The sequence below is a fragment of the Ceratotherium simum genome, chromosome 39 (genome assembly GCF_057802395.1).
Source record: "Ceratotherium simum simum isolate JZ-2026a chromosome 39, ASM5780239v1, whole genome shotgun sequence".
Classification (NCBI taxonomy): domain Eukaryota; kingdom Metazoa; phylum Chordata; class Mammalia; order Perissodactyla; family Rhinocerotidae; genus Ceratotherium; species Ceratotherium simum.
Genome location: NC_141938.1, coordinates 6,848,512 through 6,873,598, shown reverse-complemented (window position 1 = coordinate 6,873,598; position 25,087 = coordinate 6,848,512). Strand labels below are relative to the sequence as shown.

At 39.3% G+C, this 25,087-nt stretch overlaps 1 protein-coding gene across 1 annotated transcript in view; it reads right to left on the bottom strand.

Moving 5' to 3' along the window:
• Positions 1-693: 693 nt before the first annotated feature.
• Positions 694-25,087, bottom strand: part of LOC101401286 (uncharacterized) — a 32,991-nt gene continuing 8,597 nt past the window's right edge. The window contains 8 exon segments of the mRNA XM_087425279.1: positions 694-10,107; positions 10,109-10,648; positions 10,736-11,283; positions 12,104-12,186; positions 12,697-12,779; positions 13,350-13,477; positions 14,096-14,170; positions 14,343-14,448. Of these exon segments, the coding sequence (XP_087281405.1) occupies positions 9,111-10,107; positions 10,109-10,648; positions 10,736-11,283; positions 12,104-12,186; positions 12,697-12,779; positions 13,350-13,477; positions 14,096-14,170; positions 14,343-14,381 (2,493 nt within the window). The 5' untranslated portion in view covers positions 14,382-14,448 and the 3' untranslated portion in view covers positions 694-9,110.

The following is a 25,087-nucleotide window of genomic DNA, read 5'->3' as shown; positions in this document are numbered from 1 at the left end:
ATTATACTTCTAAACCTACTGAACTTCTCATTTACCCAGGGTTGTATTTTGCAAACATTCACGTTGGAGAACACCTATTTCTGTACTGTCCTCAATTCTTGCTCCAAGAGATCAGACTCAGTTTGAACAGTTGCCACTCCATCCACAGGGAAAGATACATTAATGGGAGAGGCTCAAGCAAGAGATGACAAATTTTCCACAAACCAGGAACTCTATTTCTAATGAACCATTAATTTTATTTCAAAAGGCCTGCAACAGCAAACAACCCCCTTTCTGTACCCCCACAAAACTGGTTATCTTTGACCCTTGAAACCCACATTCAGGCTTATGTACACATTGACAAGCCCTAAGGCTTTGATTCAAAAAAATAAAGTGCAACAAATAGATCTTTGTTCTGATTGGAAAACCACTAGAGCAGTGGTTATCAAACTTCAGAGTGCATCACAATCATCTGGAGGGCTTCGTAAAACAGAAGATGGCAACAGCCACAGCTTTCTGATTCACTGTGTCAAAGGTGGAGTCTAAAACTGTATACTTCTAACAGAGGGATGGTGATGCTGTTGGTCCTGTGGCCACATTTTGAGAACAATAGTAGATTCAAACCTATGAGTGAAGGGAGTATGTGTTTGTTCTTTCTCATTGTATTCAGATTTGAATCATCAATTCTGGAACACAGTAAGTACATAATATATATCTGATCCATAATAGGGTACAAGGAACGATGCCAGATTTACCTACTGTGACCAGGTTCTGGTAGTTCTCCAGCGTCACATCTCTGTATAGGTTTCTCTGAGTGAGGTCCAGTAAAGTCCACTCCTCCTGGGTGAAGTACCGAGCCACATCATCAAAGGTCACTAAATCCTAAACCAACACACACAGGCTGACTTACACAAGTAACATCTCCACCAATGTTTACTGGAGAATGAGGATGGGAGATCCAAAGCCAATATAGGGTTTTCAGGTCTTCCATTATCTCCCCCAGTGTCCAATGGTCCTAGATACTCCTCACACTATTTACACTCACCCACTGTTTATCTCCTCCAGTCACAAGGCTTTAATTACACCTCTTACACATGAACGTATCTCACTACAACCAGACTAGGAGATCATCTCACTTTATTTCTATTTTAGCATACTCTTGAGCACACTGCACACTACTGATAAACGCTGAAGGGTGAACAAATTCTTTGAGAAAAAGACACTTCCATCTTCCTTAACTGCTGTCAGAGCACTCAGAAAAATAAGAAGCAGGCAGATGACACCACGAGGGTAAAGATCAATTAGCAATGACCGAACCACTGGGATGATTTTCAGGATATCCCTCACCAATAGGAGAGAATCCACTATGTGGGGAAATTCAACTGCGGACTTCATTGAATGGGGCCTAATTTCCTTTGACAGGCTCTACAGACAGGTCTACCTAGAAGAAAATGGGTCTACCTGGTATATACAAATATGTCATTTACTAGAAGGAAAAGCTTTTTCTTTACCTAATAACAATTTGTCAGGCAGTCAAACACCATTCTTTCATTGTCTGCCTTCTCCTCAGGAAGGAAAAAAGTGTCCGTAGTAAGAACTCAGAGAAAAGAGAGAATGCAAGAGAACCCAGAGCTGACTATAATTCCCACATTCACCTCCCTGGAAGTCATTCAATCCCAGTTTTAAATTACTATATATCCCCGCACGCTCAGGAAAACTCACATAAATATACACTACTGCCATGAAATAGTAGAGTTGTTGTGTCTCAACTAGAGCCAGAAAAGGGGATTGTGAGCCAGGCTGCCTAAGAGAAAAAGGGTGATAGTCCTACTTTACAGGTAAGAAAACTTCAGCCCTGAGAACTGAGACTCTTGATCTCCCCTGATGAGAAGACTCCTGAAGGAGATTATGTAGCACCTTTTCCAAAGGACATATAGGAGCAGCTGACTTAAAAAACAGCATTCTCAGGCCAATTTTAGCTCTTCCCAAAGGCACCAGAGCAGTACTGCTCAGTCCTAGACCATCTGATGCCATATGTGCAGGGGTGACCTAAACTGTCTGAAAAGGAGCATCACATAGGACTTACCATACATCACATCAATAGCCTCCATCCTGTGAGGCTGATGGTAAAATCTACCTGAATACTCCTTTCCTTGACGTCAAGATCATTGCAGGGCACTCACTGAAGGCACCCAGAGATTGTGGACTGATGGGCAACAAACATCCTTCTCAAGATTGTTAAGATATACCTAGATTATGACTAACTGTTCATGACCTACAATATAAATCTGAGTTTTCAGTAATATAATTAATTACTGTAGGTATACAGGGCTGGGATGATTTGGGGTAGGGTGGAGGGAAAATAAGTGGTTGCAGTTAAAACAAAAATGTTGATTATTTTTCTGGACAATTATTTTTAACTTTGATTTAAATAAACACACTCTAAAATGGCAAAATGATACAATTCAAGTAGAGGGTATTTGGCAAGGTTACTAGTAACCAAAATTCTATCTATAGGTAACTTCTTAAATATGGTACCCATTAAAGGGAAACTAATGGAAAAAGAAGCAGAAAGATCTCCATGAAGCAAAGTGAGTGATTTCCAGCGTGTATATATCTAAGTGAAAACATGAAGTTCAAGACATTGTATGTTTGTGTGAGATTGTAAGGAAATAAGAAGATGCACAAATGTGCATGGAAACACATATACACACATATATTGCTTGTTTCTGAAAGGAAAAAAAACACTGGAAAGATGTTAATGAAACACAACAGATATGGATGGAAAACTTCTGAGTATACTTTCTCATATTGTTTTGAGTTTTGAACCGTGCAAGTTTTATAATGCTTAGGAAGTAAAATGACTTCAAAAACAGAAACAAGAATAAAAAGAATATAGACTTAGTACAAAAAGAACTACTAAGAAACATGAAACTTTCATAACAGTAGTATTGTAATATTGCATTTTGGGCATGTGTCATGTAGGATAAGGCAAATAACAAAGAAACTAATGTTATTAAGAACCACGATTTAGAAAAAGACACAAATTTAAAACCTGAGGAGGTAAGAGAAAAAACACAATATTAACTTTCCAATGGTAATATGAACACAAACTTACGATTTTAAAAAATGTTTTCTAGTTCTGGAAGGGCCTTGAGGCAATGATATTGAATTAGAATTTAGCGCAGGGAGCAAACAGATGTTGCTTTCTACAAAAAACCAGGCTCATTGGGAGAAGTGTCTGCCTCAACATCTGGGGCAGGAATGTACAAAATGAACCTGCAACACCTTGTTGGCTTGGAAAACAATCTAGTCCTCAAACATCCATGGGGTTGTGTGGAATGGAGGGAGCTGAAAGGAGCTACCCCTAAAGGTGAACTATCAAAAAGAATGATAATATATGGATTGTAGTACATTGAGAGAGAATCCAGGAGTACACAGTAATGATCGAAAGGTAGAAAAAAAGATAAAAGAGAAGAAACTGCCAGCTAAGAATGAATGCACCAGAAAAACAACATTCGGTAACCCTCAATACAACACGTGATCCAGGAAGACATCAAAAGTGTCAGGAAACAGGATATTCCCATAGTGCCGACCCACAGCCCCCTGCTTACTAACTATTTTTCCTAAATTATAGTAAATTCAATTCCAAGCGCTGCTACTAACAGAAAGAGACTTACATCGTCTTTTTTTTTTGTAAACACTCCTATATTTTGAAGTTCTGGGAGACTGACAGGGCTCTGGAGGTAAGGCGAGACCAAGTGAAGCTGAGTAGACTAGCTTTTCCGTGGTTGCAAATTTTGTACTAATAGGCATTCATTCATTCATGCAGTCAATGATATCAAGTACTCGTCCGCCCTGATAGTCTAAGAACGCTTCTTATCTTCCCACCTGAATATAATGAACCGAACAAATAACTGACGCCACAACCCGAACAAGTTGACCCAGAGCTCTCCCAAACTGCCGGCATCCCCAGGTCGGTGAAGGACTGACATGCTTTTCCTTCTGGAGATGGCAAGATCAACGTTGCTTAGGAGGCTTTTTGCAAAGCGGAGCACAGCGGATGAAAAGGCCCAGCGGAGCTCCCTGACTGCAGTTCCCGATCCGCCTCCTCCCCGGGACACTCCTGGCGGCCCCCCCGGCCCCTGTCGCCTCGGGGAGAGGCCGTGGCCCCAGAGCAGAGAGCAGGCGGGGGATCGCAGAGCAAAGGCGGCAGCGGCAGGAGGTCCTGGGCGGGAGCCGTCAGAATAGACCCCGCGGCAGCAGGTGCGGAGCCCCGCCTCGCGGGAAGGGGAGCTCGGGCTCTGGAGCTGCCCGGCGTCCACGCGGAACTCAGGCAGCCGCCCTTTGACCCCGCCCGTTCTCCCACTCTCGCGAGGATCACCTGAACCCAGGATCTCCAGACCAGAGACGCAACAGTCGAGAGAAGCGAACCAGGAGGATGCGGGCACTTCCGTTTCCGGTCTCTGGGTGGCGGACAGAAGAGCTACAGTAATAGAGGGCATGGAAAGGGGGCTGGGGTAGGAAGGAAACCTAAACAGTGACCTTCGTAGGCCAGAAGAAAACTCAAAGCCTGTGTATTGTACTGGATGTTCAAATATTCTGTTTGAGATTTCTCAAAAGAATGTGGAAAAAATACATAGTCCAAACTTCCTGTGAATGGTAAATTCAATTATTCTATAAGTGGGGTAATAAAGTTTCCATCCTTTTGTCCTGGAGGACCCTGTTTTGAAGCCCTATGGAGATGTATACGCCTAGGAAGTTCAGATGAACAGAGAGGTGAGTATTCTTGTCTTTTCTTGAGTAAAGTCTTGCTGTCTACATAAGATTATATTTACATACATATAAGTATGCACATCATAGACATCCAGGAAAATATCTTTTTACCAGAATGTAATGTGTCAAAAATAAGTGAAAGAGTTGCAAAGACTAAACAAAATTCTCAGATGAAACATTCTTCTTCATATAAAAGGAAACAGAGGCCCTCTAGAACCAACATTCACCCAGTGCTCCCCAGGATCAGCCAGAATTGCCAGATCCCTGAGGACTGGAGGATGCATGGGCTGAGTCAATGTTACTCAAACAGTGGAAGTTCTTTTCCTTCTGGAGACAAGTGACAAAGGTTGTTTTGGAGGCTTCTGAAGACGGAAGCATAGTGGATGAAGAGACTCTGCCCACAGGCCCTTACACTATTTCCCAATACAATTCTTAGCGGGGAACGAGGGCCCAAAAGGTGTCTGGGGCCTTGCGGTGCTGGGAGGCACTGGGACCTTAGTGGAAGTGAGGGGCACAGGCCAGAACTAAGTGAACTTCTCAGCAGCCCAGAACAAATGCCCTTTGACTCCTCCTTCAACCCCCCCTCTCCTTCGTCCTGGCCTCCCCAAAGTCAGGCTGGGCTAGACCACCACCAAGGCAAAAGTTTCCAAGACACTAGGAGCAGGCAGGAGAAAACCACAGATGAACAAGTCAGCCACTTCCTCTTCCTGCCTGGGGTCGGAGGGGCTGAGCTCTGAGGGTCAGGCTGTCAGCCAAGACAGACCACTTAAGACTGAGAAATTCTAGTTAACTGCATGGGCGCAGATGGGCCCTGAGCCTTCTCAGTGTGTGGGCTGAAGGTAGAAAACAACTCGAGACAAGGTTGAGGCTAGAACCCAAGTTGTAGGCAGAGCTACCAGCAGAGGGCAGGGCACATACCCAGGGTTGCGGCTGGAGGTGGTATTTTTCATCAAAAGCTTTTCTACCTACTTCACCTCAAGTTCCTAGAACCCTTACAAGTATTGTCCAGTAATGATATGCCTGCCAATCCATGAAATAGTAGATTTCCTCCATTCTGTTAATACCATCCTTAAGCCTTTATTTCCACTTATTTGTTTACATTGGACACCATGCTGAACTCTAATCAGTTTCCTTTACGTTTTAAATGTGATGACTTTTGAATAATTTTTTCTTTTTCAAATAATGTTTTACCAAAAATTGTTTATGGACATTAACAAATATGTTTAGCATCTATTGAATTCATAACTATTTTGCTATGTTAATGTTTGTTCCCTTGCTTTACAAAATATTAAATGTTTATGTAGCCAAAGGAGTCTGTTCTGTAAAATAATTTCTGGATTTCCTGCCTTGCCTTAAAACGTCTCTTCAAACACTAGATTAGACACAAATTTCATAATTTTCTTAAGTTTACTACTTCTAAAGACGTTTAAATCTTTAATCCTCATCAAATGTATTTTCACATGTGGTGTGGGGTAGTCGATCCAATTTTTTTTCCTCCAAAAGGTGGCCAATTGTTTTACTAGTCCTTATCAATAAACTGTCATTGATCTACTGATTTGAAATTCCACATTAAACAACAAATTCCTATAAATCCCTATATTCATATCAAGAATCTTCTGTCCAGTAATATACTTACTTATGCCCATCTCATACCCTTCGATTTTCATAGTTTTAAGTTTTAACATTTAGTGGCAAAAACATAATGGTAGCTAAAGTTTGCTGCATCTTACCATGCTAGATGCTTCAGACATTACATTATGCTCCTAACTACCCTATGATGTAGGTACTATCATAATTTTCTCATTTATTTCTTGGAACAACTTTATTGAGATATAGGTCATGTGCCATACCATGCATCCATTTAGATTTATACACTTCAATGTTGTTTAGTAAAAACACAGACTTGGGTAACCATCGTTAATTTCAGAACTTTTTCATCACTTCAAAAGCAGCCTTTGGCTGTCAAATCCCCCATTTCCCTTCTCTCTTAATATCTCTGTGAACACAATCTTTCTGTCTCTATAAATTTGATTTTTCTAGACACTTTATATAAATGAGATCATACAATCTTTTATCAATAGTTTCTCCACTTAGAATATTTTAAAGGCTCATCTGTGTTGAAGCATACATGCCTCACATCATCTTGGCTTTTGGAGTTGGTTCACATGAATATACCAATTTGTCAACCACTGACCAACAAAAGCTGGGATCAAATCTCCTCGATTTTTCTTGTACAGCAATTACTGAGGATGCTGTCACTCGGAGCACAAGGAGCAGAATGTGGTCAATCAGCAGGAGTGACCTCAAACACTACCAACAAGGTCCTACACTCAGGCAACTGTGACACATTCTCATAGGACCCCTAGGTCTTCTTTCAGACAATGAGGAAATCATCAAAGGCCAATCTATGACCCTTACGCTGCACATAAAAAGTTAAGACTAATCTGCTGATCTTTGTGTTCTTGCCAATAATTAAAGAGGCAACAGATGGACTAAATAACAATATACATACCCAAAGTGAACCACAATGGGACATACTCCTCCACACACACAAACATGCACAGAGAATTCTTCTTCTGGATTTATTAAGCTTGATTTAGATATTCATACGGTTCTTTGATTAAGCCTCAAGAAAGTATCATTAAGCAGCTGCACATTGAATGGCCACACTTGATATAACCCAAGGCTGCTTGAGCATCCATATTATGTGAATTTGTATCACTGAGGCCATGTTGTGCTGGTCTGTGTCTACACCCAAGATTCGCACTCAGGAATTCCCAGTGAGGGCATCAAGCACAGCAGATTCTCTGGACCAGCTACATTCACATGAGTTTTTCTTTTTTCACAGTTCACGGATAGAATGACAAACACAGAAGCAGGTGATTCATCAGCAACAGCTGCTGCTTGACTCAGAAAAATACCATTGTTTTCCCAGGCTGTGGTGTTAGGTTTGACGTGAGAGAGCATTCATTATTCTCACCATCATCCTGTATGGGCTTGAGATTAAAGGTCCTCCCCAGGTGGTAGAGTTGTTGTTTACCAACAAAGGTCACGAAAACAGGGTGTCACACATTGTAGGTGTAATCTCACTTCTCCCCCCACTCATCCCATGCTTGAATCTGATTTTTTACCTGAAAGGATCAGGTGTGAGAGAGACAAAGTAATCTTACAAAATTTATGAAGATGTACTTTAACCACCATGTTGGCTGCTGTGACTCACTGTAAATGAGTTTGGTGAGCACTGTACACAATCAAGCAGTCACTGTCCACAATATAAGTTCATCTCAATCCATTAAGAGAATCCAGATGGTTAGAAGAGGATTAGGTGTGAATTCTGTAGACCCACTTTTAACCAGGATGCAACATGCAAAGTGTAGCAACTAGACTGCCCTATCACTGGAAAGAAAAACACACCATGCACAGGGCCTCATCACAAAGTCTTAAAAAAGATCTATAGAACCAACTAGGACACTATGCATCTCAGAAAACTCTAAGATTCAAACTCAGAGTAGCCCTTCCCACACTTCCCATATTCAGTTTCTCTTGACTGTGAATCACTCAATGTTTATTACAGATGAGAAGGAATCCAATGGAAAATGATGGTGACTCCACAACAGTTTTTACATTCATGAAGTTTTTCTCCACGGTGAGATCACAAGTGAATATTACCAGAAAAATTTTTCTACATATCTCACATTAGTTGGATTTCTCTCCACTGCAAGATCTCTCAGATATAAGAGATATATATTTCACTTCAAAAATAGTGAAGGACTTTCCACGTTTCTTAATAGTATGGCTTCACTGTCCGTCCTTATATGCTGGGCTGTGAGGAGATGTTGATGGATTTCCCTCATTCCATACATTTGGAGAACATCTCTGCAGTGTGGACCTTTCATGTTGTTGAAGTGAATTGGGACTATTGAGGGCTTTACCACATTCTTTACATTTATAGGACTTCTCTCCATGTGAGTTCTTTAATTACACTGAAAGGAAGTAACAAAAGTGAAGGCTTTTCCACATTTCTTCCATTTATAAGGTTTCTCTCCAGTGTGAGCTTGTGAATGATAATACAAAAAAACTGGTCAATGTTTTCCAACATGTTACACTCAATAGGCTTTTATATAGTGTCAGTTCTAAAATGTTTATTAAGATGTGAGGAAGTATCACAGGCTTTCCCACATGTGTGACATTTAGAAGGCTCCTCTCCAGTCTGAGATTTTATGTGGGCAATAAGGCCTGAGGATTGAGTGAAGGTTTTCTCCAATTCTGTACATTCATTGGGTTTCTCTCCAGTGTGAGCACGATTGTGAATGATTAAGTAACAATTGGTAAATCTTTTCCCACATATATTACACTCAAAAGAGCTTCTCTCCAGTGTGAGTTCTAATATGGCTAGCAAGTTTCGAGGAAGTAGCAAAGGCTTTCCCACATGTATCACATTTAAAAGGCTTCTTTCCATTGTGAGTTTTTGTATGGACAATAAGGTCTGAGAATCCACTGAAGGCTTTCCCACATTCCTTACATTCATAGGGTTTCTCTCCAGTGTGAGTTTGCTTGTGAATGAGTAAGTATGAAAAAGTTCTAAATCTTTTTTCACATATGTTACACTCAAAAGGCTTCTCTCCACTGTGAGTTCTCAAATGGTAATTGAGTTTAGAGGAAGTACCAAAGGCTTTCCCATAAGTGTCACATTTAAAAGGCTTCTCTCCAGTGTGAGTAAGTTTGTGGTGAATAAAGCCTGAGGAGCAAGAGAAGGCTTTCCCATATTCCTTACACTCATAGGATTTCTCTTCACTGTGAGTTCGCTTGTGACATTTAAGGCCCACAAAACAACTAAAGCCTTTCCCACATTCCTTGCATTTATAGGGCTTCTCACCAGTGTGAATACGCTTGTGAATGATTAAGTATGAAGAACTTGTAAATCTTTTTTCACATGTATTACACTCAAAAGGCTTCTCTCCACTGTGAGTTCTCAAATGGTACCTGAGAGTTGAGAAAGCAGTAAAGGCTTTCCCACATGTGTTACATTTAAAAGGCTTCTCTCCACTGTGAGTTTTTATGTGCTCATTAAGGCCTGAGGATTGAGTGACGGCTTTCCCACATTCCTTACATTCATAGGGCTTCTCTCCAGTATGACTTCGCTGGTGACATTTAAGTCCCCAAAAACAACCAAACCCTTTCCTACATTCCTTGCATTTATAGGGCTTCTCTCCAGTGTGAGTACATTTGTGAATGATTAAGTGTGAGGGACTTATAAATCTTTTCTCACATATATTACACTCAAAAGGCTTCTCTCCACTGTGAGTTCTCAAATGGTAACTGAGATTTGAGGAAGTAGCAAAGGCTTTCCCACGTGTCACATTTAAAAGGCTTCTCTCCACTGTGAGTTTTTATGTGCTTATTAAGGCCTGAGGATTGAGTGAAGGCTTTCCCACATTCCTTACATTCATAGGGTTTCTCTCCAGTATGACTTCACTGGTGACATTTAAGGTACAGAAGACAACTAAAGGCTCTCCCACATTCCTTGCATTTATAGGGTTTCTCTCCAGTGTGAGTACGCTTGTGAATCACTAAGGATGAAGAACTGCTAAATCTTTTCCTACATATGTTACACTCAAAAGGCTTCTCTCCAGTGTGAGTTCTAAAATGGCTAATCAGTTTTGAGGAAGTAGCAAAGGTTTTCCCACATGTGTCACATTTAAAAGGCTTCTCTCCAGTGTGTATTTTATTGTGGTAAATGAGATCTGAGGATGGAGTGAAGGCATTCCCACATTCCTTACACTCATAGGGTGTCTCTCTAGTGTAGGTTCGCATGTGAAGGTTAAGGTGCACAGAATGTTTAAAGCCTTTCCCACATTTCTTACATTTATAAAGTTTTACTCCAGTATGAATTCAACTGTGAACCTGAAGGTATGAGGAACTTCTAAACGATTTTCCACATAACTCACCAAGACAGGGCTTCTCTCCTGTGTGTTTTTACATGTTCAGTAAGTTCAAAAGACTTAATAAAGGCCTTCCCACATTCCTTACATTTAAAGGGTTTTCTTCCACTGTGAAATTGAACATGAGCATTAAGGTATGCACATCGTTTAAAGGATTTTCTGCATTCTTTATATTTGTAATGACTGTTAGCAGTGGGTAACAGTTGTACACACACACACCACAGCTTGTGGACTGAAAAAAAGATCTCGAACATTCCTTCCATTCATAGAATTTTTCTCCATTGTGAGTTCTTATTGGCACTTGAAGGTAAGAATGATTAACAAAGGCTTTGTCTTGCATGTTAGTTTTCCAGTACAAGATATGTGGAGTCAGGTTGATGGCTTTTCTCCGCTGATTAAACATGGAAAGTTTCTCTGCAGGTGAGGTTTTCTTGTGTAGAGTAAGGAAGCTTTTTCCATGCTGATTATCCTCATAACTGTTCCCTCCATTATGAGTTCTCCTCTGGGTCTTAAGACATGAATCTTCACTGAAGACTTTCCCCCACTGTTCACAATCACAGAGTTCCCACTGATGGTGGATTCTTTCCTGATGAAGAATGAGAAATGATGATTCAAAGATTTTTCAAACTCCCTAATTGATACCACCCATTAAATACAAACATCATTACAATGATGATGATGATTACCATTTCCACTACATTCATGCACTTCCTACCCTGTTCATTTGTTTCACATTGAATGATGGATCCTTCTGCCAGAATGATATGCCATCTACTCTAATTTTAAAAGATTCCTGTACAGTTTCATAGAATTGTTTTAAAAAGTCAATGTCTAGTTATATAAGTGGAAATGAGTCCTTGTGGGAATTCTGAAGCAAGACCTTTCAAGCAAGGTTTAGGATATTGCCCAATTCATCATACTCAGAATATCTTTCAGACGTTGCTCTCTCTTGGACAACTGCAACTTATCTCAAATATTTATAAGGTGTGCTCATCTTCTATCTAATGAAAATCTCAATCTTTGCTGAATGTCGAAAATAAGAAATATCTCTTTTTGGGCCGGCCCCGTGGCTTAGCGGTTAAGTGCGCGCACTCCGATGCTGGCGGCCCGGGTTCGGATCCCGGGTGCGCACCGACGCACCGCTTCTCCGGCCATGCTGAGGCCGTGTCCCACATACAGCAACCAGAAGGATGTGCAGCTATGATGTACAACTATCTACTGGGGCTTTGGGGGGGAAAAAAAAAAGGAGAAGGATTGGCAATAGATGTTAGCTCAGAGCCTGTCTTCCTCAGCAAAAAGAGGAGGATTAGCGTGGATGTTAGCTCAGGGCTGATCTTCCTCACAAAAAAAAAAAAAAAAAAAAAAAAAAAAAAAGAAATATCTCTTTTTAAACTTACTGATCTTACCATTTCTAGCCTATTGGGTGTTTTCTCCCCAAAAATATCCTGTGGAATTGTTGAATCTTTGGTTTTAAGTTGCATTTGCCATTCTAAAATAAAAAAGAATAACAAATGTAGGAATTTACAAAAAGAAGTGCAGGCTAAAGGAGTTAAAAACAATGAGGCTCATTGTATTATTTCCAAATTAAACATATTAAATAAAAAAAGGGCAAGACAGAGGAGTGCAGCTATGTCAAAAATTTTGCTATGATAAAAATGTGCAGTCAAAATTCAGTAGTTGATTAAAATGATTCCATGAAAATCAAAAAATGATGGGGAAAAGAAACAGAATACTATCAGAGAAAGAAAGTAGGACAGTTATAGAAAAGACCATATATCCAAATCATAAAGTTAAAAAAGCAGAAAAAGTCATTCTGTGATATCACAGAAAATTGTGATTAAATATGTAAAATAAGAACATATGAGAAGTCGACAATATCCCAAAGTTTCAGAGACCAGTGACCTCAGCCTTCTAAAGAAAGTGCATCTTCAAGTTTACTCATTATAACTAAATACACTGAAATTTTCATTGATCACGGAAGATCTTCACAATCACTCACCTTGGAAGACTCCTCTCTCCACTGTCCTCAACTCCACTTCTTGTTCCAACCAAGCGATCAGACTGGGTTTGGACAAGTGATATTATGTTCACAGGGAAAGATGTATTAATAGAAAGGGCCTCTGCAAAAGATGACACACTATCGCATGAATCAGGTCCTATATTTCCAATGAATGCAGTAAAATTACTTCAAGAGATAAAAATGCAAATATCCCCTCTGTGCATCACAGATTAGTTATCACTTGCTACTGAAACCCATGTTCAGACATAGATATACATATTACAGAACATTAAGACTTTTTATTGATACAGGAAATACAGTAAGAGTAAAAGATATTCATTCTCATGGAGAAACAACTACACCAGTGGTTGTCACACTTTACTGTCCACTGGAATCATGTGCAGTGTCTTCATTAAACACAGATGTCTGGGCCCAATGCCAGAGATTCATTCATGATGTCAAAGGTAGAGGCTGAGAATTCACATTTCTGGGAGAGTGATGGGGATGGTGCTAGTCCTAGAACCACATTTTTACAGAATCCACACTTGGTTAAAACCCACTAGTGTAAAGACTAGTGTCTGTTTCCACTGTGTGCACATTTCACATCACCAATATCTGTTGCATAAGAGCTTACAGGAATGATGGCAGCCTTACCTACTGTGGTCAGGTTCTTGTAGTTCTCCAGCATCACATCTCTGTACAGATTTTTCTGAGCTGGGTCCAGTAAAGTCCACTCCTCTCGGGTGAAGTGCACAGTCACATCAGGAAAGGTAACTGAGTCCTAAACCATCAGACACAAGCTGGCTTCAGTAAAGTAACATTTCCACCAGTGTTCATTGGGGAATGACGATGGCAGACCCAATGGCAACAAAGGATTTCAAGGTCTCTCGTTACCTCCCCCAGGATACAATGCTCCTGTGTACTCTTCTGTCTACACTCACTCATGGTTGATACCCTCCAGTTAAGCCTTTAATGGAACCTCTAACACATGAACTTACCTCACAACAACTACACTAGAAGCTCCTTTCATTTTATTTCCCTCTTGCAGCATGGTTCTAAGTAAATTGCAGACACTTGGAAAAGCTGAATGAATAAATTCTTTGAGAAATGCACACTTTCAAATTCATTACCACGCCAGAGCACATAGCAAAATAAAAAAAAATGCAGTCACCAACATAAAAGACTATTAGAAAGTAATTATTGAAATACTGAAATACTTGTATTGGTTCACAGGAACCAATACAAGAGGCTCCAATTTAGGAGAGAATGCAACAGGGACTCAGTCCTTGAGTGGCTTGATTTCTTTAAGAAACTCTAGAGACAGATCTACCTAGAAGGAAATGTGTCTAACTGGTGGATGCAATATATCACTTTGTAGAAAGATATACTTTCTAATTACCTGAGAAAAATTTGTCAAACAGTCAGTTGCCATCCTTTCTGATTCTATCTTTTCCTCAGGAAAGGAGAAAGAGATCTTAGAAAGAAAAAAAGGCATGAGGATCTAGAGGTGACCATAGTTCTCACATTCACTTGCCTGGAAGTCATTCCATTCTAGCTTGAAATTCCCAAATATCCCCCTTCACACTCAGGAAATCTCACACAAATACACACTACTGCCATCAAATGTCAGAAGAGTCTTGTCTCACCTGAAGCCACAAAATAGGACTGTGAGCCATGATGTCCATCAGGAAATCCTAATGGTTTCATTTTACAGGGAAAGAAACTTAAGTCCTGAAGAATGTGACTCTTCATCTGTCAAGGCAATAAACTTGATGAATGAGATTATGCAACCACTCTACCTAATGCATATATACCAGGAGTTGACTTAGAGAACAGCATTCTCTGGCCCACTTCACATCCTCCTAGATAAACCAGCAGCATGACTACTCAGGTCCAGACCAAAGGACTCTATATTGTACAGGGAGGACCTAAAAGCTACTAAAACAGTATGCTCTATACCAAGAGTATCAGTAACATCAATTACCATTTACTGAGTACCATCTGTATCAGGTATCTCACTGAGAGCTTATATAACTCATTTATGTATTTGGAACAACTTGAATATCTGAACCTAATCTTTCAACTGTAAATTCCGTATGATCTAAACACAAAGCAAATACATCTCACAAAAAATTAGTGTCCGGTCAATTCAGAACACTTTCAATATAGATAATAACGTAAAATATCTTAATTTTTCTTATATTGCTTATATGCTTAAGTAAATATTTTCAATATATACATGATCTACAAATTCTACCAGACGGCACTGGTCAAGACTGCTCCTGGGCATATGAAGAGAAGAAAAATGAAATCTTTTATTAGCTCAACACTCTGGAGCCTCCTTTGATGGACGCTGGTGAAGTCTGAAGCTCTGCATGGCCTTCCTTTTAAGTTCTTATCCCCGCCTTACTCCTTGACGCTTTCACTAGATAATGAAAATGTAGTAGACACTCAGTTGAGGGTACTAACCTATACAGACAACATCCTAGTCATTAAAGGTCCAACAACCCTGCTGGAGAATACAGACATTAAAATAATAATTGATATACAAATTCATCACTGATAATGGAAAACAATCAAGGAAGTGAGAAAATAACAAGTGTCCTGCACACACACAAAAACACATATATTCCACTGGTTCCTGAATACAAAAATGGAAAAAAGGAAAATAATCATTAGGTCTTTCACATCTGACCCTAAAAGATTAGAAAAAGTATGTCAATGATTATACAAAAGAACTCAGAATACATTCAAGTCCTGGGATGCCCACACAAGTCTTTGTGGGAAGCATTCAAATCAAACAGGTCTGCACTATCCCCTTTCCTTGGCAAAAAGTGCCATATCACACTTTCCCCAACATCTATCTATTTTATGAGTCTTTTTCCAACAAGCACCTCTTCATTTTACTTATCAGTTCCATTTTGTACACAATTGGCGTTTATATTTATTTGTTTCTTTCATAAACTTCCTTCATGTTTCTCCAATTATCTCTTAACATTCTGTATTTCACAATTATTTGTTGTTTTTTGGTGAGGAAGATTAGCCCTGAGATAACACCCATTGCCAATCCTCCTCTTTTTGCTGAGGAAGATTGGCCCTGGGCTGCCCAGGCAACACCAGAATCAGCAGAAGTGCTCTCACTCCAGTGACCCTACAGTGACACCCACAACTGCAGCAACATTGTAGGCAGCAAAGAACCAGCAACTTCAGAGGCACAAGCAGCTCAATGAGATTACTCATGACTTGTCTGGCAGAGACAGTGGAGGGTGGAAATTGCAGGCTCTCAAATACAATAGAAGCAGCTCAGAATCAAAATAAAGCTTACCCAAATAAGAAAAATATTTTGTACCCCAAATGCACCGGTAGAGGAACAACTCACTAGCCACCAAGAACAACAAAAGTAACCCAGTAGAATAAGAAAAAAATGACATTTCTCTAGAAGCTGAACTTCAAGTCATGGAAGACTGCAATCTAAAGAATTCAAGATAGCTGTCATGAAAAAACACCAAGGCTTACAAGAATACTCAGAAAGACAGTTTACTGAACTCAAGAATAAAATTAACAACCAGAAGGAATACTTCACCAAAGAGATGTAAATTGAAAAAAAAAAAAAAAAATTTGGGAGCTGAGGAGCACATAAATGAGATTAAGAATTTAAAAAAAGCATTGGAAATAGAAAAGAACATACAGAAAAGAGAATGAACAAGTTCAAAGAAATCCAGAAATGATTTAGGTGGAAGAGGAGAGAGAAGTAAAATTTTCAAAAGATGGAGAAATGCTATGAGAAATATCCAACTCAATTAAGAAAAGCAACACATGGACAACGGGTATCCCAAAAGGAGAAGAGAGAGAGAAAGGAGCAGAGAGCTTATTCAAAGAAACAGTAGCTGAGAACTTCCCAAACCTGGGGAAGGAACTGGATACAGAAGGACATGAGGCTAATAGAACATCTAATTATCTCAACACAAACAGATCTTCTCCATTGCACACTAAATTAAAATTGTCACAAGTCAATGACAAAGGAAAAATATTAAGGGCAGACTGGGAGAAGAAAATAACTTACAAAGGAAGCCCTATTAGGCTATCAATGGATTTCTCAGCAGAAAATCTACAGGCTAGGAAAGAGTGAAATGATATATTTAAAATATTCAAAATTAAACACTGCCAGCTTTACAGCACCTAGAAGGATGTGCAACTACGACACACAACTATCTACTGAGGCTTTGGGGGAAAAAAAAGGAGGAGGACTGGCAATAGATGTTAGCTCAGAGCCGGTCTTCCTCAGCAAAAAGAGGAGGATTAGCATGGATGTTAGCTCAGGACTGATGTTCCTCACACACACACACAAAAAAATTTTAAAAAAATCAAAAAACACTGCCAGCTAAAAATACTCTATTCAGCAAAGTTATCCTTCACGTATGAATCAGAAATAAAGGCTATCCCCAACAAACAAAAGGTGAGGAAGTTCATCACCACCAGATCTGCCTTACAAGAAAGGTTGAAAGGAGCCCTCCTACCTGAAACAAAAAGGCAAAAGTATACAAAGCTTTGAACAAGGTGATAAATAGACAATCAGAAAACTGCAACTCAACATCAGAATAAGTTAGCAAACAATCATAACACAAATGCTCAGGAGAAAAAAGATGTTAATAATAACTAAACACTTCAATCTGGTCATAAACTTGCAATACAAAAAGAAATAACTTGTGACAACAAAAACACACCAGGAAGAGGAAAAGCATGGAACCTACATAGGCAAATGGACATAAGATGCTATCAGCAGAAAAACGACTATCTCATCTATGAGATCTTGTATACAAACCTCGTGGTAAAGACAAAACAATAATTCAGAGCAGAGTCACAAAACATAAAAAGTGGAAACTGAGAAACACAAGACAGAAAACCACCAAACTGAAATGGCAGACAGAAACACAAGGAGAAAGAAACACTGCAAACACAGAAAAACTAGAGAATAAATGATAAAATGGCAATATTAAGCCATCATATATCAAAAATCACTCTGAATGTAAATAGATTGAATTCACCAATCAAAATACACATAGTGGCTGGATAACAGAACAAGACCTGACAATATGCTGCCTCCAGGAGACCCACCCCAGCTCTAAATACAAACATAGGCTGAGAGTGATGGAATGGGAGATGATACTCCAAGCAAATGGCAACCAAAAGACAATGTGTATCCATACTCATATGAGACAAAATAGACTTCAAGCCAAAAAAGGGAACAAGAGACAAAGATGGACATTATATACTGATCAAGGGGCGATTCCACCAAGAAAATAGAACTTTTACTAATATATATGCACCTAACATACATGAACAAAAGTATATAAAGCAACCATTAACAAACATACAAGAAAATGACAGCAACACAATAATAGTAGAGACATTAATACTGCACTAACATCAATGGATAGATCATCCAGACAGAGTCAAGAATGAAACACTGGCCTTGCATGAAACTCCAGACCAGATGGACTTGACAGATAAATATAGAACATTCCATCCAAAATCAGCATAATACATATTCTTCTTGAGTACACATGGAACATTCTCTAAGATAGACCATATGCTGGGAAACAAAACAAATCTCAATAAATTTAGGGAAAGACAAATCCTATCAAGCATCTTTTCAGACCACAATGGTATGAAAGCAGAAATCAACTACAAGAAGAAAGCTGGAAAAGTCACAAATATGTGGAGACTAAACAACATGCTACTGAACAAGTATTGGTTCAATGAAGAAATCAAGGAAGAAATAAAAAAATACCTAGAGACAAAACAAAATGAAAACACAATATACCAAAACCTATGAGATGCAGCAAAAGCAGTACTTACAGGGAAATTTATAGCAATACAGACCTACAGCAAAGAACAAGACAAACCTCAAATAAAGTTTAACACTGCACCTAAAAGAACTAGAAAAAGAACAAATGAGGTCCACAGTCGGTAGAAGGAAGGAAATAATAAAAATAAGAACAGAAATGAATAAAACAGAGACGATAAAGACGACAAAAGATCAATGAAACTTAGATCTTGCTCTTTAAAAAGCTACACAAAATTGACAAACCCTTAGCTAGACTCACTTCAAAAAAAAAAGGTTCAAATAAAATCACAAATGCAATAGAAAAAATTACAATGGATACCACAGAAATACGAAGGATTAAGACAATACAATAAAAAGCTATACACCAACAAATTGGATAACCTAGAAGAAATAAATAAATTCTTAGAATCATACAACCTCCCAAAACGAAATCAAGAAGAAATAGAGAATCTGAATAGACCTATCACAAGTAAATAGACTGAAACAGTAATAAAAAACCTCCACAAAAGCAAAAATCCAGGACTGGATGGCTTCTCTGGTGACTTCTCCCAAATACGCAAAGACAAGTTAATACCTATCTTTCTCAAACCCTTCCAAAAAACTGAAGAAGATGGGATGCTCCCTAACTCATTTTACAAGACCAACATTACCCTGATACCAAAACCTGACAAGAATAACACAAAAAAGGAAAATTACAGAACAATATCATTGATGAACATGGATGCACAAATCCTCAACAAAATATTAGCAAATTGAATACAACAATTTGGTGTAAAAGGATAATACACCACCATCAAGTAGGATTTATGCCAGGGACGCAAGGATGGTTAAACACTGGCAAATCAGTGCAATACACCACATTAAAGAAACGAAGAATAAAAATCACATGATCATCTCAATAGATGCAGAAAAAGAATCTGACAAGATTCACTCTCTGTTTATGATAAAAAAATGTCAATAAAACAGGTAAAGAAAAAAAGTACATTAACATAATGAAAGCCATATACCACAAACCCACGGCCATTGTCATACTTCATGCTGAAATACAAAGCTATTCCTCTATGAATAGGAACAAGAGAAGGATGCTCACTCTCACCAATCTTATTCAACATAGTAGTGAAAGTCCTAGCCAAAGAAATAAGGCAAGAAAAAGAAAAAGAAGGAATCCAAAGTGGAAAAGAAGTAAAAGTGTCAGTATTTGCAGACAGCGTGATTCTACACATACAAAACCCTAAAGAATCCAGCAAGAAACTATTAGAAATAATGAACAAATACCGTAATGTTACAGGGTACAAAATCAACATACAAAAATCAGTTGCATTTGTATGCACTAACAAACAACTAGCAGAAAGAGAAATCAAGAATAACATCCCATCTACAACCGCAACAAAAAGAATACCTAGAAATAAATTTAACCAAGGATGTGAAAAATTGTACATTCAAAACTGTAAGACATTGTTGAAAGAACTGGAAGAAGACAGAAAAAAATGGAGATTCTATGCTTATGGATTGCAAAAATTAACACAGTTAAACTGTCCATATTACCTAAAACAATCTACAGAGTCAATGCAATCCCAATCAGAATCTCAATGACATTCTTCACAGATATAGAACATTCCTAAAATTTATATGGAAAAACAAAAGACACTGAATAGCAAAAGGAATCCTGAGAAAAAAGAACAAAGCTGGAGATATCACACTCCCTGATTTCAAAATATACTACAAACCTATTGTAATCAAAACAGCATGGTACTTGCAGAAAAACTGACACACAGATCAATGGAACAGAACTGAGAGCCCAGAAATGAAACCACACACCTATGGACAGCTAATCTTTGACAAATGAGCCAAGAACATAAAATGGAGAAAAGAAAGTCTCTTCAATAAATAGTGTTGGGGACAGAAAAAGTCAAGATGGCAGCATAGGCAGACTCTGAACTCACCTCCTCCCGCAAACACAGCCAATTCACAACTACTCGTGGAAAAATTACCCCTGAGAGAGAACTGAAAACTGGATAAGAGGAACTCCTGCACCAAAGGACAATCCTAATTGAAGTGGAAGAGGCAGAAACTGCCTTCTGGAGAGAAAAAACGCCACCTTCACAACCTGCAGTGCTTTATGGCTGCCCGGGAGCAGCCCAAAGGTACGCAGCTCTCCCTGGAGGAACAGGGCCCGGAGCCAGGGAGGCATTTTGTAGATCCAGCACAATCGAGACAAGTGGCATAATATCTGACTTTGCCTGCTACTAAAACATTGGGGAGTACCCCCAGAAAAGCTGATTCACAAAAAAATTAAAACCGGCTCTTAAAGGGCCCACACGCAAATTCACCCGTTTCAGAAAGCAACCGAAAATCACCAGAAAGAAAGGAGCACAGTGCTTTGGTGAAAAAAGACTCACCTGACAGGCTCTGAGTGCATTGCAGTGAGAGGTGAGACCTCTCCAGGGACTGGGACATTGGCGGTGGCCATTGTTGTGGCCTAGTGTGGGCATGCTGCCACAGACACCATTGGAGTTCTCCCTGGGGCCTGCTAGCCCAGAGTCTGCTCCACCCACCAGAGCACCGATTTAATCCAGCTCAGCCAGGGCAGGCAGCCCACCCTAGGGACTGGCCCCACCCAACAACAAGCTCTCAGGGAACTTGTGGGCCTGCAGATTGGTGACTGGATTCTCTGCAGCCTGGCGACTGAGCCCACTTCAGCGTGGCAGGGCGTGCACAAGGAGCAGGTGGAGAGTGTGGGGTGGTGGTGGAGTGTGTGGGGCTCCCACTGTGGAGAGACTGGGTCCACTTCAAGATGTCGGGGCGCGCACAGGGGGCAGGACTGTGTTGACTGTATGTGTGTGGACCTGTGAGCAGCGGGGCTTGTCAGCTGCAGAAGACTTGTGCTTCTCAAAGACCCACATAGGGGGTTTGCCCCACCTTCCAAAGCCTGAAACAACTGGGTGCTCCCATGCCTGAGGCCAGCCCCACCCAGCTGCAATCCTCAGAGAGCTGACAAGAGACCTAAAGGCTGGAGGCTTATAGCAATTGTAAGCCCCTGAACCTAAACAACCTGCGACGCTGGGGGCCTACTCACTTAAAAGAAATACTGCAACACAAATGTGGTATTAGAACTTGTAGCCAACTGTGCTGGGGCTCCCCACACCTGATAAAGAGACTGAAGGGTCCACAACAACTACAAGCAGCTGAGCATTACAACAACTGGCCAGGAACATAACTCAGCCTCCCTGGGCGCCTACAGGGAGAGCAAACACACCACAACAGAAGGACACATGTAGCCAACAAAGGGGTCACTCCTGGAACATTGAGAACTGAGGGAAGCACACTACAGACCTCCTAAGGCATCACTTATATAAGGTCACCTATCCAAGAGCAGAAGATGTAGCTGACCTACCTAATACACAGACACAATCACAGGGAAAGAGGCAAACTGAGAAGGCAAAGGAACCCATTCCAAGCAAGGGAACAGGACAAAACCCCAGAAAAGGAACTAAATGAAACAGAAATGAGCAACCAACCCAACAGAGAGTTCAAACAAAGAGTGTTAAGGATACTCACTTAGCTGGGGAGAAGAACAGATGAACTCCGTGAGAATGTCAACAAAGAAATGCAAGATATAAAAAAAAAATCAGAAATGAAAAATACACTACTGGAAATGAAAAATTCACCAGAGGAACTCAAAAGCAGAGTAGAGAATACAGAAGAACGGATCTGTGAGCTGGACAAAACACTAGAAGAAATTACCCAAGCTGAACAGCTAAAAGAAAAAAGAATTAAAAAGAGTGAGGACAGTCTAAGGGACCTCTAGGGCAACATCAAGCGCACTAACATCCGTGTTACAGGTGTCCCAGAAGGAGAAGAGTGAGACAAAGGGGCAGAGAATCTATTTGATGAAATAATAGATGAAAACTTCCCTAACCTAAGGAAGAAAACAAATATCCAGGTACAGGAAGCACAGAGAGCACCAAAAAAGATAAACCCAAAGAGGCCAACACCAAGACACATCATAAACAAAATGTCCAGAGTTAAAGATAAAAAAAGAAACCTAAAAGCCGCAAGAGAAAGACAAGTTACATACAAAAGAAACCCCATAAGGCTATCAGCTGACTTCTCAGCAGAAACCTTACAGGCTAGAAGGGAGTGACATGATATATTTAAAATGCTAAAAGGAAAAAACTTACAGCGAAGAATACTCTACCCAGCAAGGTTATCACTCAAAATGCATGGAGAGATAAAAAGATTCCCAGACAAGCAAAAATGAAAGGAGTTTGTCACCAAGAAACCAGTGCTACAAGAAATGTTAAAGGGACTGATTTCAGGGGAAAAGAGGAGACCACCAATAGGAAAAATTATCTATTTCCATGATAAGAGGGTAATGGATACAAATGCACAAAAAATAGATTAGATATGATGTCAAAAACATAAAATGAGAGAGGAAGGGAGTTAGAGTAGAGCTTTCAGACAGAGATCAAACTAAAGAGTTCATCAATTCTGTATAGAGGACTAATAACACACTGAGAAAAAAAGAGTTTAAAAATGACAGTAAGTACACACTTATCAATAGCTACTTTAAACATCAATGGACTAAATGCTCCAATTAAAAGGCACAGGGTGGCTGATTGGATAAAAAAACAAGACCGATATATATGCTGCATACAAGAGACACACTTCAGACCTAAAGAAACTCACAAACTGAAAATGAAAGGATGGAAAAAGATACTCCATGCAAATAGCAATGAAAAGAAAGCTGGGGTAGCAATAATCATATCAGACAAAATAGACTTTAAAACAAAAACTGTAAAAAGAGACAAGGGCATTACATAATGATCAAGGGAACAATCCAAAAAAAGGATATAACACTTGTAAATATCTACGCACCCAAGATAAGAACACCTAAATATATAAAGCAATTATTAACAGACATAAAAAGAGAAACAGACATAACACAATAATAGTAGGGGACTTTAACACTCCATTTACACCAAGGATAGATCATCCAAACAGAAGATCAATAAGGAAACATTGGCCTTATATGACACACTTGAACACATTGATATATACAGAGCATTCCATCCAAAAACCGAAGAATACATGTTCTTTTCAAATGCACAGGGAACCTTCTCCAGGATTGATCACATATTAGGCCACAAAACAAGTCTACATAAATTTAAGAAAATTTAAATAGTACCAAGTATCTTTTCTGACCACAATGGTATGAAACTAGAAATCAACTATAGGAAGAAAATCAGAAAAGCCACAAATACGTGGAGATTAAACGAAATATGCTACTGAAAAACGATTGGGTCAACGAAGAAATCAAAGGAGAAATAAAAAAAAATACCTGGAGACAAATGAAAATGAAAACACGACACGCCAGAATTTATGGGATACAGCAAAAGCGGTTCTAAGAGGGAAGTTTATAGCAATACAGGTCTATCTCAACAAACAAGAAAAATCTCAAATAAACAATCTAACAATGCACCCAAAGGAACTAGAAAAAGAAGAACAAAGCCCAAAATCAGTAGAAGAAGGGAAATGATAAAAATCAGAGCAGAAATAAATGAAATAAAGACCAAAAAAACAATTGAAAAAATTAATAACACCAAAAGCCGGTTCTTTGGAAAGATAAACAAAATTGACAAACCTTTAGCTAGACTCACCAAGAAAAAAAGAGAGAAGGCTCAAATAAATAAAATCAGAAATGAAAAAGCAGAAATTACAACAGACACCTCAGAAATGCAAAAGATTATAAGAGAATACTATGAAAAGCTATATGCCAACAAATTTGACAATCTGGAAGAAACGGATAAATTCTTAGAATCATACAACCTTCCAAAACTGGGTCAAGAAAAAATAGAGATTTGAATAGACCAATCACCAGAAAAGAGATCGAAACAGTAATCAAAAACCTTCCGAAAAATAAAAGTCCAGGGCCAGACGTCTTCCCTGGTGAATTCCACCAAACATTCAAAGAAGACTTAATACTTATCCTTCTCAAACTCTTTCAAAAAATTGAAGATGAGGGGAAGCTCCCTAACTCATTCTACAAAGCCAACATTACCCTGATACCAAAACCAGACAAGGACAACACAAAAAAAGAAAATTACAGGCCAATATCACTGATGAACATCGATGCAAAAATCCTCAACAAAATACTAGCAAGTCACATACAACCACATTAAAAAGATTATACACCATGATCAGGTTTATTTATTCCAGGTATGCAGGGACGGTTCAACATCTGCAAATCAATCAATGTAATACACTACATTAATAAAATGAAGAATAAAAATCACATGATAATCTCAATAGATGCAGAGAAACTATTTGACAAGATACAGCATCCATTTATGATAAACACTCTGAATAAAATGGGTATAGAGGAAAAGTATCTCAACATAACAAAGGCCATATATGACAAACCCACAGCTAATATCATCCTCAATGGTGAAAAACTGAAAGCTACCTCTAAGAACAGGAACCAGACAAGGATGCCCACTCCTACCACTCCTATTTAACCTAGTACTGGAAGTCCTAGCCAGA